Below are 16,032 nucleotides of genomic sequence, written 5' to 3' on the forward strand. Positions count from 1 at the left end.
ACATAAATGGTAATATCATTTATATCTTTTCAAAATTGTTTCTACGTCACCTTTTGGCAATGATTTCTCTTCTTCTGTGATGTAATCACCAGTGCTCTCATCATCATTCAATTTGGAATAATGGCACAAAATGATTAGGCACCCAATGTTCGCTAGTCATATCATCCCTATTTGATGACCATAATATGATAATGATCTTTGTCGCTTTCTGATGCTGGAAGTAGAAGCCTGTTTAAGTCTTTTCTTACGGACCCGTTTCCAAGCTTTGGATAAACAGAGTAAATTGGTATCAAGAACTGTTGACATCCATGTAACTGCCAAATTCCCATGAAAGTTTGTCTTCTCTTATGACTTTCCTCCTTTCTGTACAAACTTTGAACAGTTTTCTTATTCAACTTCGTCCCAGGGATGTACGTTTCTGAATACTCGGCGTATTGAAGTGACAGTTTGTTTTATGATGGAGATTTTAATAGAGGCGTCAACTCCTTTGTTAGAAAATCATCGTCTAAGTAATTGTTTTCGTTATTAACAAGTTCAATCATGATGCGTACTCTTATTTCTGCGACAGTTTCAGATTGTCCAAAAGCGAAAACGCTTCCACAAGAAGGTAGGCAGTTACCGTCTTCTTTGACGATGCATGGACATATATCAGCCACAGATGGGATATCATCAGGCATGTTATCTATCACATTAAAATCTGCCTCCAAAACTGGTGGTGATGAGAAGCTTATATCTTGACATGTCAATGCGTACTCACTTAGATCGATTGTCTGGCACTTCTTTTCAATGTCATATAAGTTTTGCATACATTTAGCTCGTTCAAGAGCTTACTGAATATTTCATGTCTTTTATTATCTTTTTGATTTGAGAGTCTTTGCTCTCTTTATACTCAGAACACTCTTGCTTATGTTTGATGTTTGTTTCATCGGAATCTCGAGAACAGCGAACTTCACGTGTGGATTGTTTTGGAGTGTTCCCTTTATCCATTTCTGAGTTTGCTTCATAATGTAACTTGATTTTCTTTGCAACTTCTACCTTTTCTTCAGTTATAAGTTTCCTTTTCCTGAGTATTGTTCTCTTTTGTTGCTGATTTACTAAGTCTACTTGCTTAAGGTTTCACTGCATTGATTACAAGTACTGGTGCATGTGCAGCTTAAGTTTCTGTAGGAAACTGTTCCAGGGGAACGCACTATAACCTGATGAATTTTAAGGGTGCCGTGTATGGGTTTTAATGTGTTTTGTTGAAGTCTAAGTTTTTCTACTTTGATTTCTTCTTCAGTAACAAGTATAAATTTAGTTTTTCTAGTTTTCATTTTGTCTACAAATGCCTGTACAGAAGTGATATCTTCACAGTACATAACTTTTTTATCTGCTTCGCGTTTGATTGACCCCTCTACTGCATCAGGTATACCTTTACCGTGTCCCGATTCAAAAAATGACCACTTTGCAGATTTTAACCCCATCTCCTGCGGTTCAACTGAAAGCAAAAAGTAGTTACCCTTTTGTCTATATTGTGTAGTTGGAACGTCACTAAAGAACTCAATGTTGACTATATTTGGATGGTTCTTTCTTGTATCATTTAGTACTTTCTTCAAGTGTGCCCAGACTGCACTTGGGCCGTGTTCTAGGGATTCAGACACAGTGCAAAATGTTTCCCCATTATTGTTTCCTACATACATTATACCTGTGTGGAGTGTTAATTGCTTCTTTGACGCACCAAAGTGCATACTTTTAATTTCTTCTGACATTGCGCACACATAATTTTCACTGAATTCTATATGCACTATACATTCCTTCTCTTCTATATTGTCTCTTCTGCTTTTGAAATATTTATATTGCGCAAACTTGTGAAACTCGTGTTTCATATACGTTTCTAATGCTTTACTGAATTTCTGAAACAATTCTTCAGCTGTGCCAGCCATTGTCTCTTTCACTGTAAATGTGATTTCTTTCTCTTTGCAATCTTTCATGATCCTCTCCTCAGACTTGGTTTTCCATTCAAACCATTCAATTATCAGATTTGATACTTTTTCATTGATTGTGTGTGCTTTGTGTTTACACATACTACACAGACCATACATGCAATCATGCTTCTTTACGTCACACACCAATCCTTTAAAAACCTTCTCAATTGTATTTAGGGAAATTACATCCGCCTTATATAGAGCTGTAATCATATGATCCATGCTGTAACATGTCTTACACAAGCATGTATCCTTATCGGTATCGAACAAAAAAACACCCAAAACGGCCTAAGTCTACAAAAAAGGCTTTAACTCAACTTTGTTTTACCTTCTGACATAAATGTGTGATGGAGGTTAATCAAATTGTCACATAGAACATGTCTCTGCTTTTTCTTCTTGCCTTTTGTGACGTTTTCTTTAAGCCAGTGATAACTCTCGAGTTGTCTTCTCGGAGATAAAACTTCTTAACTTTGTCACATATTCTTTTGGATATACTTTTTCTGTATGTTTCCTTCTTGAAACACCTATTCCGAGCATATGGAATGTTTGTGTTTTAATCCTATACTTTTTAATATGGACCCTGAAATGTTTCTGGCAATGTTGATTTTATATTTTTTCGTACCTTCTGTGTACTTCTGTTTAAGTTGTTGTACCAATACGTTATACGTACACAGAGACCTCTGCATTGTCTTTTTTAAAAATGTTCGTAAAAAGGTGCCTAGTTTTTGTCCTCGGAGATTCTTTGGTCTCTTTTTTTCTTTGCCAGCGCTTTTTATAAAAAGCAACTTTCTTAGTTAGGTTTTTTATTTCTTCATCTTAGAGTCTATTATCCTGAAAACATTCTGCAAGCTCTTTTCTTTTCATTTTCATACTTTGTTTTTTGTCTTCTAGAGGGGCTTCTTTCCACACTTTCTGGGGATGATGGTGGTGTTATTAAAATTTATTGGCTATGTTTCTGCTTTTGCCGAGCAATTCTCTTCTTAATTCTCCATTTGTTTCGAGCACTCCGTCTCTCTCTATCTGTCATATCCTTAACATTTTTCTTCTTTCACACCGGTTTATAGTCTTTATACTTGTCTTTGCATTTATGCAAGTATTCTTGCATGAGATCGTAATTTAAATCCCTAAGGAGGCGGTACTTCCTTTGTTGTTCAGCGTTTGACATCCCCATGTCCTAAATAAATAATATAAACTATCTAAAATAAAAGAACGATGTAAGTTAAATTTCAGTTTCTTAATACTTACAAAACATAAATTTCACTCATATGTATTTTATCACATAGGTTTTATATTGGAATATAAATTTACTGTACATGTATTTATAATTGTTAATGTGGCAACAATTGTTCATCGCAAAACATGGATAAATAAGAAGAACGTTGTATTTCAATATCTTTACCTATTTTACACTGGTACAACTGTGCAATCAAATGAATGTTTAGTTAATGTTTAAATATCCTGAGTTCTAACAAGTTATTGAGCGTATGATTAAAACTGTCAGGAGAATACCGCCTAGTCATACCATTAAAATTCAGGAGACACAAATCAGATGGGTTTCAAAACAGCAATACAATGCCTAATGTCGACGGCCACCTTAGCTACATTGATTGTCAGCAAAGTTAAACGCATAATTAAGACAAATATTTGTGTGTGTCGTTGATGTTTTTTTTAAGTTTAACTGTTGCTTGCACATATCAACAAAAACATGTTGTGTACAACACGTTTTATATATAAAATATACAATGAAATGTACGCCAAATATCGACAAGTGAATAGGTCTCCGAGTAAAAGGCCTATTATCATCCTAGTAATGATTTTGAAAGCGTTCTTTAAATATCAGATTTTATGTTCCTTATTTTCTTTAGGTCTCTACCAACAAATTCACTATGTTAGGGAAAGAAACAATAACAGAACACTATGTCGTGTTGTAATTCGGCATTTTATTTTAAATGCCATAAAACAAATACTACAGTGAACTAACCAGCAACCTCTGGTTAGACGAACATGTAAAATAACATCAGTTGTTTTCTCTTATCTGGGGTGCCTGTAGCGCCTGTATTAAGAGTATGATGGTTCACGTGCCACAAATAATACCACAGCATTCTCGAGACGGACATGTGTTTCCGCAGATCTGGTAGCATTTGCCGTGTGAAGTGTACTTTCAAAGTTCATTGCGTCTTTGGTCTGTCTTCTAAATTTCAGCTTGAATATTCAAATATCTTTAAGCGAAATGATTTATGTAAAATCTTCAACTTTAGTCTCAACAAGAGTCAACTTTTGCACGTACGGACCCCAATTAACATACATTTTCTGAAATAGCATACTAAGATGAATGCATTTAACAAAAATGTATGTCATTTTCTCTTTAAGAAAGATCTAGACAGAACTAGACACGTATGAAAGTTCACTGCGTCTTAAACGTTTCTTACGACTGTTATTCCCCGCTGAAGTCTTAAAACATAACGTGATTCTTAGTTAACTTCAATACTTTCATAATACGAGTATCTTAAATTGATAACACGTCTTACATTAAATCAATATGTTTTTTCTTTCGAGCAAAGCGTTGCAAATCTCAATAATTTTGAAAACTGTAGCATAAACATATTAATTGCGATACAGCAAGCGCAAACTAGCCCGTGAGTGTAAACACTGTCCGGAGTTTTAACCGGCTGTCAAAAAAGGCCTGGTCACGTATTACGGCTTAATCACGCACACAAAGTTTTAAAAATCTAGAAGACGTGGTCATAAGTTGTAATTTCTGGTCAATATTTGATTGGATGTGCTTTGGACGAGCTGTGTAATTGGTCTGGTCGACGGCAGCTGTTCCACTGCTGAAAAAAAGGCCTAAGCACGGCTAACCACTTCAAGCCGCGTGTAAGGTTAGAGAAAGGTTCGCGCGTGTTTAAACGCGGGGAAAAAAAGGAGAGTTACCTAGGTTAGCAGCGCCTTATCGCATCTGGAGCACTGATGATCACGTGTTTAGCATGATCTTAAAACGGGCACTCCACTGCCATATCACTGTCCAATCACGACTCGGCCTGAGGAGGGAGAATCAAGCATTGTGGAAAACTTGATGCCTACAACTACTCCTCCCAAAGTCGTCGAGAAGGAAGAACTAGAACTCGTAGGCAAGGGCCGTGGACGGTGACATGGCAAGGGTAAGGCGGAGGCTGCCTTCAATGCCTACAAGAAGGCATGGAGCCTTGACGCTGCTATTGAGGAGAATTCAAGCACAACCAGACTTATGTTGCTGTGGGGGACCATCCAGGCATATCACGGTACTTGGAGCCAGAGGCAATGTGCCACAGGGTGATAGCAATCGTGTGTCATGGTGAAAGGGGTGCTCTCCAGTTGGAAGTCTCCTTGGTAAGGGTTGGTGTCAGTCTCTGCAAAATGTCATCGCACATTACAGGGGGCATCCTCATAACGTTCTGAAAGGCTCTTGGATCTTCTGAGTAGTTCAAAACTTTTTACCGCGTTCAAAGCCGCTTCGAATGTTCCCCGCATCCACGTATACACATCGATTTACGGCTGAATCACGGTCGCAACTCGTCAAAAAATGATCTCCCGTGAAGCAGAAGACGTTGTTGGCGTTGATGTCGATTTAAGACGAGATTTAGTCGATGTTCAAACTTGGCAGGACGCGGGAAAAATTCAGAACGGCGATGAGATGCTCTCGCCGCCTCACACTGAGGCCAAATCACCATTTAGCTGATGATTGGTCACACAGATGCCAACACTGGACCCGACTACTTCAACTACAAGGGCTTCTTCAGTATTATCATCCTAGCAGCCATGTCTTCTGACAACAGGTTCGTGTGGATAGACGTAAGCGGCAAGGGGTCATCCTCGGATGCCAAAATCTGCGATGGAAGTAAGTTCAATGAGGGTGTACAGACCAATGACAGGCGGGCTTCCCAGAGCCGGATCCGCTGAAAGGTTACACACAGGTTGAACCCTAGTTGCTACTAAGTAACGATGCGATCAGACTACGGACTAAAATTATGAAGCCCAACACTAAAAGGAACATGACCATTAAGCAAAGGATATTTTAACTATATACTATCGCGGACCAGATAGATAGTTAAAATTACGTTCGGGATGGCGACAGGAGAAGTAACTGAACATGAAAATATGTTCATTAAAGTGGAATCAGACGCCTCCAACAGTATATGGAGTTGCAAATAATTGGCAATTTACCACATTTTAACTAACTCTTTGGACCTGTTCATTCTTTTCAGCTCAATTCAACAGTGAAATAAGTCCATAATTTCACTTTAAGTGACAATTAATTAAGTTACTTGATTTTATTTTTCATTTCTAAATAGAAATTCTAAATGTAAATTTGAAAGTAACAAAATTTGCTGATGAAAAGACAGTGAATTGATTTTAATAACATGTACTGACCATCAACAGCAGCCTCCGCTTCTCCAGCAGCAACATGATCAATATCAGCCTGAGGGCCAGGGCCTGGACTGGCAGCATCAGCAGCAGGAGCATGGACATCGGCCTGGAAATGAACCAATACCTGGGCCTGTGAGGCTTGAAGAGCCCCATCCTCAGCTGGGGACTATGCCTCGATCTTCGTATACTTAGTTGGCTTCTTATTTGCAGGGGAACCCTTCTTTCTGGGAATTATTAAATTGAGAACAGCGAACGAATTTGGACTGTAGAAGTTCGGCAACCGTGAGGACCAGACGCGATAAAGCCACGGCTACCCGTTTTTGCCCGTGTTTAAAAACGCGAACCTTTTTCTAACCGTACACGTGGCTTGAAGTGGTTATCGGTCCTTACGCATTGTTTCAGCATTGGGACAACCGCCGACAACCAGACCAAGTACAAAACCCAGCCATGCCAACATTGACCAGAAATTACTCAGCAAAGCTTTTACAAACTGTGTTTGACAAGACCCACAGTTTTAGCTATGCACTTAAACGGATGCTACACATATTTGCAAATGGAACTTTAAACAAAATACAAAGGACTATATAGAGTGTAGTTGTTTGTGTTTTTATTGTTAAATTTACTTTTGTCGGTGGGTGTGTTGCTGTTAGTAGTATTGGTAATGATAAAGTTACACGTGGCTATGAATGTTTAATCTTACAATTCCGCCATAACGATTTACCTTATATATGTTAACACCTAAATGACACCGTATAATGTGTATATTATTTATTATTAAAACATATTTTGATGCGATATAAATATAATACAGACTGGAAGAATTAAATGATCGTAAGCAGTTGTTATTATTTTTGTTAGTTATTACTGGTCGACAGTGTTGAACATCTTTACATAGCCATTATGTATATTTAGATCTGAGCAAAACTGAAGCTTAAATAAAGTCAGTTCACGACACATTTGTTATTACTTGATACTTGACGGAAATATGTCGAGCCGTTGTCATGAATGGCATTCATAGTTTCATTATTAATTTTTAAAATGACATTTATTTATGCGTAACACTGACCTTTGTGGTCTACTATCGAAACTGATAAGCTGAGTTGATGTGTTTGTTGCAGTTTGCCTCAAACGTGTGTTATTTTTTTGTTTGCATTTTCGAAATGAAGGGTTTAACAATGTGGCTGTTTTCTGAGATATATACATTGCTTCGTTCCAGGAAAAGCGCTGTTTGCAGTATTTAGTGCCTCGTGTGAGCACAAGGCTAGTGTAAATATGTCCAACATCTCATTCAAAACAGGTCTTGGAAACAGCGATACAAGTAGGCAACCGACTCACTAAAAGTAAACATGAACTGATATCTGCCAACATCAAGAACTATTAGCAATACCATCCGTTTCCTGATTTGCGTTGTTGAAAACACCATAACGGATATTACAATTCAGTTGTTAATGCCAACAGCGTTTAAATCATAAAAAGATTACACCAAAAACTGCTTCATTATTTCACATGGTGCAATTTACGGTGGGATAGAGGTGATATACACTTAAATGAACTCCTTTTTTTTCTTTCTCGCTCTCACGACATACTCACTCGAGGGGGACCGACTTATTAATTCGTGGGAATGAGTTAGCTAGGTCTTGGGAACGACTAACTCAGTCGAGGGAACGAGATAAAAAAGAGGAGTGCAAAACTATATATAAGAGGAGTGCAATGGAAAAAGAGCGGTGCAATAAATAAAGGACGGGCGCATTAAACAAAATAGGAGAGAACTTTAGCTATCTCGATGGAACGAGTTAATCTGCCAATCAAATTTTTGTGCAATGTACAACGTGACGATATGAAAGTCCTTCCTTATCATTTCGTTTCTGTCAGCCATGATGATCAAAGGTAAAAGTTAAATTTATGTAACAACCAATTTGATTGACTGACCAACTCTCGGGAGCGAGTTAGCAAATTCTTTTGTTTTAACGGACTCCTCCTTTTTTAATGCACTCCTCCTTTATATACTCGACCGCTCTTTTTCATTGCACACCTCTTTTATTTAGTTTTTCACTCCTCTTTTTTTCTTTCTACTGCCCTCTACTTAGAAAGAACAAAGATAAGTGCAAGTTTTAAATCAAAACGCTGAAGGTACTGAAGTTGTAAGCTATTGCATGATCTTAAACGCAACTCATTTTTCAAAATTAGATTATAGCTTCTTTTATTGCATGTCTGAAGTAAACACAACCACAACCCATTCCAATGTTTAAAGAGTTTGGCTTAGCGCATAGGTCGATATGTGTGTGCACTGTCTATCATCCTATTTATTATATAGAGAGAACTTAGACGAAATAACAACAGCATGTCTTTTTTCAGACGTTCTTAAATCATCGAAATACATGCATGATGAAAATAGTATAATAAGAACTAGTTAATATAAAATAATTTTCATTTGCATTCACCATCATATTAAATGAACATTGTTGGAAAATGGAATACCTTTCACACTAAGAATATAATTCCATGATGTAAATCCCTTTACACAACTTTTTTGACACCATAAACAAATTAAAAATGTACATTTTCAAACTTTATTTCAAAGTCAACATTTACGCCGAATATCTTTTAAAGATGTGTCTTGTTATATTAAGTAGTAAGTAGTTTTTTATATTCCGTTTTAGCGATAATGAAGCATTTTTGTCGTTGTCTGTTTACATGTAGTTATTCATGTTCAACGTTTTATAAATCGAGAACTGTGAATAAAAACTTACCCTTTACTATTTCGTTGTTATCTCCTTTGCAATTGATAATACAGGAGAAATCGCCGCTACCAGTTGAGAGCAAAAGAATGTTTCCCAGACATATCAGATTTAACCCCGCTGTACTATCAAGCACTATCATCGAGGTTGCGCAACATGCATGTGATAGCGCTTTGGGCTCTCCATATCCGTCGTAAATCAGCAGTACTTTTATTTTCTCTTATCTATTTGTAGCATCAGATTTCGAATGACATGTGCTGCGAAAAACACCACGTGATTAAGACGCGGCAAATAGTGGACTATTTTAATCATTCATAAACATTTCCGCGACACGTATGATTCAAAAAAAGGTTTATTAGTGTTTTCTATATACGCTCCGTTAAAAGTTATTGCATTTTATACGATATTCACATTATATGTTAATGTGTGAATGAATACAGTGAACGAATTGAAGCCTCTGACATTAATGGCAAACTCTTTCTCGACGCGGATGCGGCAGTTATCAGATTTTCGGACATTTGCATATCACGCTTGCAAAATGTGGTATTATCCTAAGTTGTTCGCAAGCGAACAAATAAAAATAAGAATGAATATCCCCACTATGCCAACGTATTAATTTGTGGCATCGATGACCTCGGCTGAATGCCGATATGTAAAGGCACAAGATTCGGATACAAGGAAAAAGCATGCGTCCTTTCGCTTAGTAGGCCATAATATATACTTCATGTCAGGATACATTTACATGTAGAAACTGACTGCAATAAATTGTCAGGACCACGCGGATTGCAACAAGAATAATAACATAGATCGATAACTGTCGATGAGAATGTAAACTGTTTTTTTATTTCACAATCACTGGTATTCATAATATTTCTCACAAATAATCATAAGATGTTGAAGTGAAAAGTTACAATGCATTTAGATAGTACTAGAAGTTCGCGTTTTTACATACACTAAAAATGAATGCGAACTGAAAAAAATCAATTCCTATTCATAATATATTTTTGGGTAATATATTAAGATCAACAGTTCGTAGCAGAGATCAATCAATCACAATTTCAAGAATTACGTCAAACGCTGTTTATATCAGTATAAACGTGCGGAATAGCAGCCAATGCAGATTAAATGACGTCATCCAATGCAGTCTAATATCATTTCTGCTGATAAGTAGCATGATGTGAACGATTTTCTCATGTAATTCGGAACAATAAGGAATCTGCTTTCCGCAATGCCTAGTCACAGCTGGCAAGCAACTTAAAATGTCACAGTACTAATTCAAAGGACAAGTACAAGTGATATATTACATCAGGATAAATAACGAAATAGGCTTAACTAAATAAATGTACATTGAAAAAGACGATTCACATCTTGATCACGTATCGTCTTCGTTTACATCTTTACCACTAAAATATTTTCACACATTTGTTCCTTAGAAAGTTAAATTTAATTAAAGGCCTTTCTTACTAGATTCAATTTTTTAAGACTTCATCTCTGACACTTAGATACTAATGAGCAGCAAATAGCATAAAACTGGCCCCGTGTTCACAAAACAGTTTTAGCATTCGAAAATCGATTTTGCTTGTCATTGAAAATGGATTTCCATTGTAGTTGATGGGCAAAAATGAAAATCGATGTCACTTAAATCGATTTTCGATTGCAAAATCGTTTTGTGAACTTGGATACTGAACAGACTGCGAGTGACACAGCCATTTTCACTTTGCTTGAGAGTGGAAAAGGGTTAAATACGTAAACATTTCGCATCAAAATTACTTATCGTCTTGTTTTAAATAGACGATATCAGGTTTAAATGCATTTCATGTTATGAATCTCGGTTTTTGTTTCATCAAAATATTTCTGAGTCGAGTGTTCTGTTTGGAGCACCTTAAACCGGATAAAAAAAAAACAGTGCTTTTGCATGGGCTGTCCAAAAGCGTTCATCCACGTTTTGTTAATCTGTGTACGTTATTAGTATACGTGAGTGTCTTGTCTCATGCATTTGTTTTGTGTCTCACTGTTTGGCCTGGTGCCTTGCTACAAAATAAGGACCGCATTTGTTAATAATGTTTCTCTTCTGTTTTTGAAGTTTAAATTTCACTCTGAAATGGACATGTGTATAAAATACCAAAATTCAATTTTCTAAATAATCGAGCTGGATTTGAAAGAAGAAAGTATATATAATAATAAAACAAAAGAAACAAGAAACCGTCAGAGACGGGTGATGCTCCTTAAAGGTTTTTTGTCACAATATTGCACTATATATTCAGATTAAAGGAAACGTCTTGAGGGCACAGTAGTTGGGGGGACAAGAATTTTTTTTTAGAAAATTTTAAAGGGCCATAACTCTGTAAAAAAATCATCCGACCAGAACCCGCTGATAATATGCACATCTCCTCTTGGTAGTGAAGCTTACCATAAAGTTTCATTGAATTCCGGTCATAAGTTGCTGAGAAATAGCCCGGACAAGAATTGCACTATATGTACAGTTAATGGAAAATTTCAAAGGGCCATAACTCTGTGAAAAATCATCCGACCAGAACCCGCTGATAATATGCACGTCTCCTCTTGGTAGTGAAGCTTCCCATAAAGTTTCATTGAAGTCCGGTAATTAGTTGCTGAGAAATAGCCCGGACAAAAATTGTGCACGGACGGACACACGGACGGACGGACAGACGAAGCGGCGACTATATGCTCCCCCCAAAATAAATTTTGGGGTAGCATAATAAAACGATAGCGAACAAACCCACTCAATGTACATCTTAAAAGTATGTTCGCATACAAATCATATGTATTGCCATACCATTCTTAAAATGTATGTAAATAGTATAAGCACCTTGTGTGGATCTGATTTTGCTCCGTTCCAAATGCATGTCAGTTTGCAGATTTCAAGCATCCATTGTTAGCATCATCTCATTGCCTCTTTGTTAAATTCCTCATGCAAAACACGATTTTGAAAATGAAAGAGGGGCATAAGATGTTGAAATGAAACGCCGCAACACATTCAAATAGTGAGTTACTATTATATCGTGGGGACATTGGTCTAGTAATAAGATGCTGGTCTATGGATCGTAAGGTGCCTGGTTCGAATCCCGCTCGGGCACTGGATTTTTCTCAGCAAAAAATTAATCCCAGGCTTGCTTCTATGTATAAATGGGTACCTGTGAGGGAAATGAGTCAATTTTCCGTGGCTGCCTTCGGCGCAATATGTGAACGGACGAATTAAATTCCAGTGATCGGGGGGTTAATGTCGAAGTCGGCTAAAATGCATACGTTATCGAAGCAGACTATAAACCGCATCTTTCACATTTAACCTTTAAGTTAAACTCGCGTTATGTATGTGCAAAATAGGTATAATACAATAAAAAACGCTCGAATATTTGACCTCTAAATCTGCCAGTTATCTTTTGCAAATTTCGTTAACATTGTAATCATTCCCGGAAAGCCGATATGATGTGAAAAATTGGACGTGCTTGGAAAAGTTTCTGATAAATTTTGCTGAATTTCGGTAGGGTTCTATACTTTTCAAAAGGCATTTTTGAATTTAAATATCTTTTGGTATATGCAAAGGAGGTATTATCATGTATGTTAGAAAAATCCTGGTGATTATTATTCAGGATTTATTGAATTATGGCTATTTGAAGTCGACGATGCAGGGATTTGTCCCCTATTTAGCACTTTAATTACAAATTTCTTTAAAGGTATGACCCGGTGCAGTGACAAAGATGTCAAGATATGACAGGAGTGCAGTGCATTTATAAACTTAAAAGCTCATTATTACAGCTGATTTACGCGCTTTGCATGCTTGTTCCTTGCACTGAGACTTTTCTTACTTACTAGTTGGTTACTGATTGAAATAATTGTGGAGTAAATGATACTCTTACGTAGAAAACAAACACATAATGTCCTGAACACTTGCACTGGACTCCCTCCATTGTTCAATCCCCATTGACTGTCATAGATGATACACGTTATGAAAGTTGATACATTCTGACATTATTGAGGGACGCCTGCGCTAGATTTACTAATGAAAGGAAAATGCTGAACATTTTCGGAATAAAAATGATTAAATATAAATAAATAATAAATATTCATTAATAAATATGGTTGTATCCTTGCCAAATTCTTACGCATGAAAGCTGATCATGTATAAATGTTCGAGATGTTTGGACTTCAGCCGGCTCTCCTTATTATACACTGTTAAATAATTACCCTTATCTTATTATTTTGTCTTAATACGTTACAAGAAGCTGGAACTTGATAGTGCTGCCGGATTATTCGGTTATCGGACTCGAACATATGAAGGGGTTACTCGATAAATTAGTTACCGAAATAAAACTTAAATTGACAAAATGCTCGAATGGAAAGGGTGCTGGTAAAATATGTTTAGCAGATTTCGCGTCCTATTATTGTACAGAGAATTCAAAAACATACGACGAAATAATTTAGCACGTTCAAGCTAAATACCAGGGCAACATTCAAAAAATCCGACGGCTTGAACTTGCTTTTGTACATGATTGATTTTCCGAATTTTGATCATTTCAGTTTAACCTTTTGGTGCACAGCAATAACATGGCCCCTCAGCAGAGCAGGCCGACCATACGTCGAATCACAAATGGAACAGCGATATTTCTTCACGCCGAGACATACGTTCTTATGAGCCTTCATAGTGTTACAGTTGTGTTGTGTTGAAAAAGCTGCGTTTCCTCATAAAAAATAATGTACATGAACCACACTAGTACTGGGTTCAAGCTCCATTGTTGTCATGGACAGTCATATGCTGTTTAAGGGTACTTTTGTACTTATACGTTCTTCAACACACCCTACATTCATACTTTTTGCGAACACCTCTTCTTCCATTGTAACTTCCAAAAAAGACCCATCCAGTAAACTTCAGTATCATCCTCATGGGGTAAATTTTCTGACTCAAAGAAGTTGTCTTCCTCCATGTCTGAAATATACAAGTTGAGCGTAAGTTTGTAGGCATTTGAAACCTATAATACGAAGGTGCGAATTTAAACTTACGTGCATTCAAAGAACTAACATACTATCAAACTGTTTTATTTTCTTGTCAATTCATCTTAAAATACCTCTATTGTTAGGATATCATCGAGCAAGTGTGTCAAACATAAATGATTTTAGTGTATCAAACAAAATGCATCCTACGTAAAACGGAATGGACTCTATGGGGACAGAAAATCCTAAAAATAATCTAAATTTCGACGCTAGTGACGTATTATTAACTTTTGGATTTCATTGCATCCAACACCAGCTTAAATTTTGGTTTACTGGTTCCCGGTTTCTGTTCAGTGCATTGAATGAACAGATGAAAGTTGTTTTTATAAATATTAATTTATGACAGACAAAAGCCATGAAACAAGCTTATGTTTGTTCGATAATATCAATAGTCATATAGATATCTACCCTAAAGAGTATTATGTTTTATAATAACATTGCTTGAAAAGTTAATATTACTTCGAGCATATAACATTTGAAGAGAGAGAGTGAGGGAAGGAGAAAAAGGGAGGACGGACGGACGTTCTCACGAGAGGTTCATTATGGGGTTATTCATTTGATGTTTCTTTAACCCCACAAGTATAGTGTTAACCCCATAAGAGCGCTTTTTACGGAATGAACCTCTTTGTGTCAAGTTGTACAGAAAACCGGACAAAAAAAACTACGGTAGCTCTGGTATGTTCGGACAGTCAGGCAGACACTGACAAAGACAGCCACAGAGGAAAGAAGCAGAGTGAGATTCACGACATGTGTGCGCGAGCCGTTAGTAAATAATCTACCTTTAGTGGGTTACGCGTCTTTTAAACAAACTGTATGCCGTACTTGTTCACTACGATAAATACTTTTTATCTAAAACGTGAAACTTAAAATGACTTGTAAAGTAAAACGCATGCTATGACGTCATTTAATGAGTATAGTGATAAAAGACCAGAGCAATAATTATTTAAATGCAATCTTGACAATTTCTCTCAATATGCGTTTTACACGCCAGAACACACGCCATTCAACTGTATAAAGTGTGTTCACTTTTTATTATCCTCATTATTTCATAGAAATAACTAAGACAAAAAACATGCTTTTTGGAAGTTCTGAAACTTAGAAAGTATGATGAAAATGGTAATGAGAACTTCATATAAAGAAAATTTGCAGTCACCATCATATTAAAGGAATATTTTTTCTAATTTCAAATAACTTTCTCACCAAGAATATAAATTCATAATGAAAGTTCGGTGTACAAAACTTTTGATTTTTGACACCACATACAAATTCAAAAAATACAATAATCTTCGTATCTTGTATATGGAGGAATAAAAGTATATAAACATTGCTGTTTATGCTTTACTTGTTACCCGAGCAGTTCACACGGTGTCAACAACGCTGACATAAACATAGGTATAGAGCACTAATGCGCTTTTAGGCACAGCTGTTTTACTCAGTTTTCATCTTAGTGACTTACATAACGCCAACAGACACGCATGAATATTTTCGAATATTTAATAAGCTGATTCGAGATACAACCTCTGAATTTTTGCTACATCACTGCGTATGTGCTCAAAGGATCTAGCACTGTTCAGTGTAAGGAATTCCGGACTACTCTCTGTATGCTCAAACGACACAAATGGTGGCCCTGTTACAATTACGCGTTACAATCCATCTCGCAGAATTTCACTTTCGCCTCCAAGATGAGAAAACAATCATAAGCGAAATAGTATAGTGTCCCGATAAGAGAAAATCGTTTAATTATCATACCACAATGTTTGCCGTACTTGGTCAGCACGTCTGGAAATCATTCCTTAAGGTGTGGATAGGCTGCCATTATTAACAAGTTTGCTATTTTGAATTCAATTTTGTATCAAAAAGCATTGTTCCTAAATGTGGCATTTTTAATTCGCAATGAGATTTGTAATGACCCTCGT

General features: G+C 36.7%; 1 protein-coding gene and 1 long non-coding RNA gene across 2 annotated transcripts in view; both read right to left on the bottom strand.

The window, feature by feature from the left end:
- LOC127862419 (uncharacterized) overlaps window positions 1–3,023 on the bottom strand; it is a 99,610-nt gene extending 96,587 nt beyond the window's left edge. The window contains exon 1 of the mRNA XM_052401531.1: window positions 2,124–3,023. Within this exon, the coding sequence (XP_052257491.1) occupies window positions 2,124–2,186 (63 nt within the window). The 5' untranslated portion in view covers window positions 2,187–3,023. The remainder of the gene's footprint in view (window positions 1–2,123) is intronic.
- Window positions 1–9,283, bottom strand: part of LOC127862434 (uncharacterized) — a 112,316-nt gene extending 103,033 nt beyond the window's left edge. Inside the window, exon 1 of the long non-coding RNA XR_008040613.1 lies at window positions 9,119–9,283. This is a non-coding gene — a long non-coding RNA (uncharacterized LOC127862434). The remainder of the gene's footprint in view (window positions 1–9,118) is intronic.
- Window positions 9,284–16,032: the final 6,749 nt, after the last annotated feature.

Source organism: Dreissena polymorpha, chromosome 16 (genome assembly GCF_020536995.1).
Source record: "Dreissena polymorpha isolate Duluth1 chromosome 16, UMN_Dpol_1.0, whole genome shotgun sequence".
Taxonomy (NCBI): domain Eukaryota; kingdom Metazoa; phylum Mollusca; class Bivalvia; order Myida; family Dreissenidae; genus Dreissena; species Dreissena polymorpha.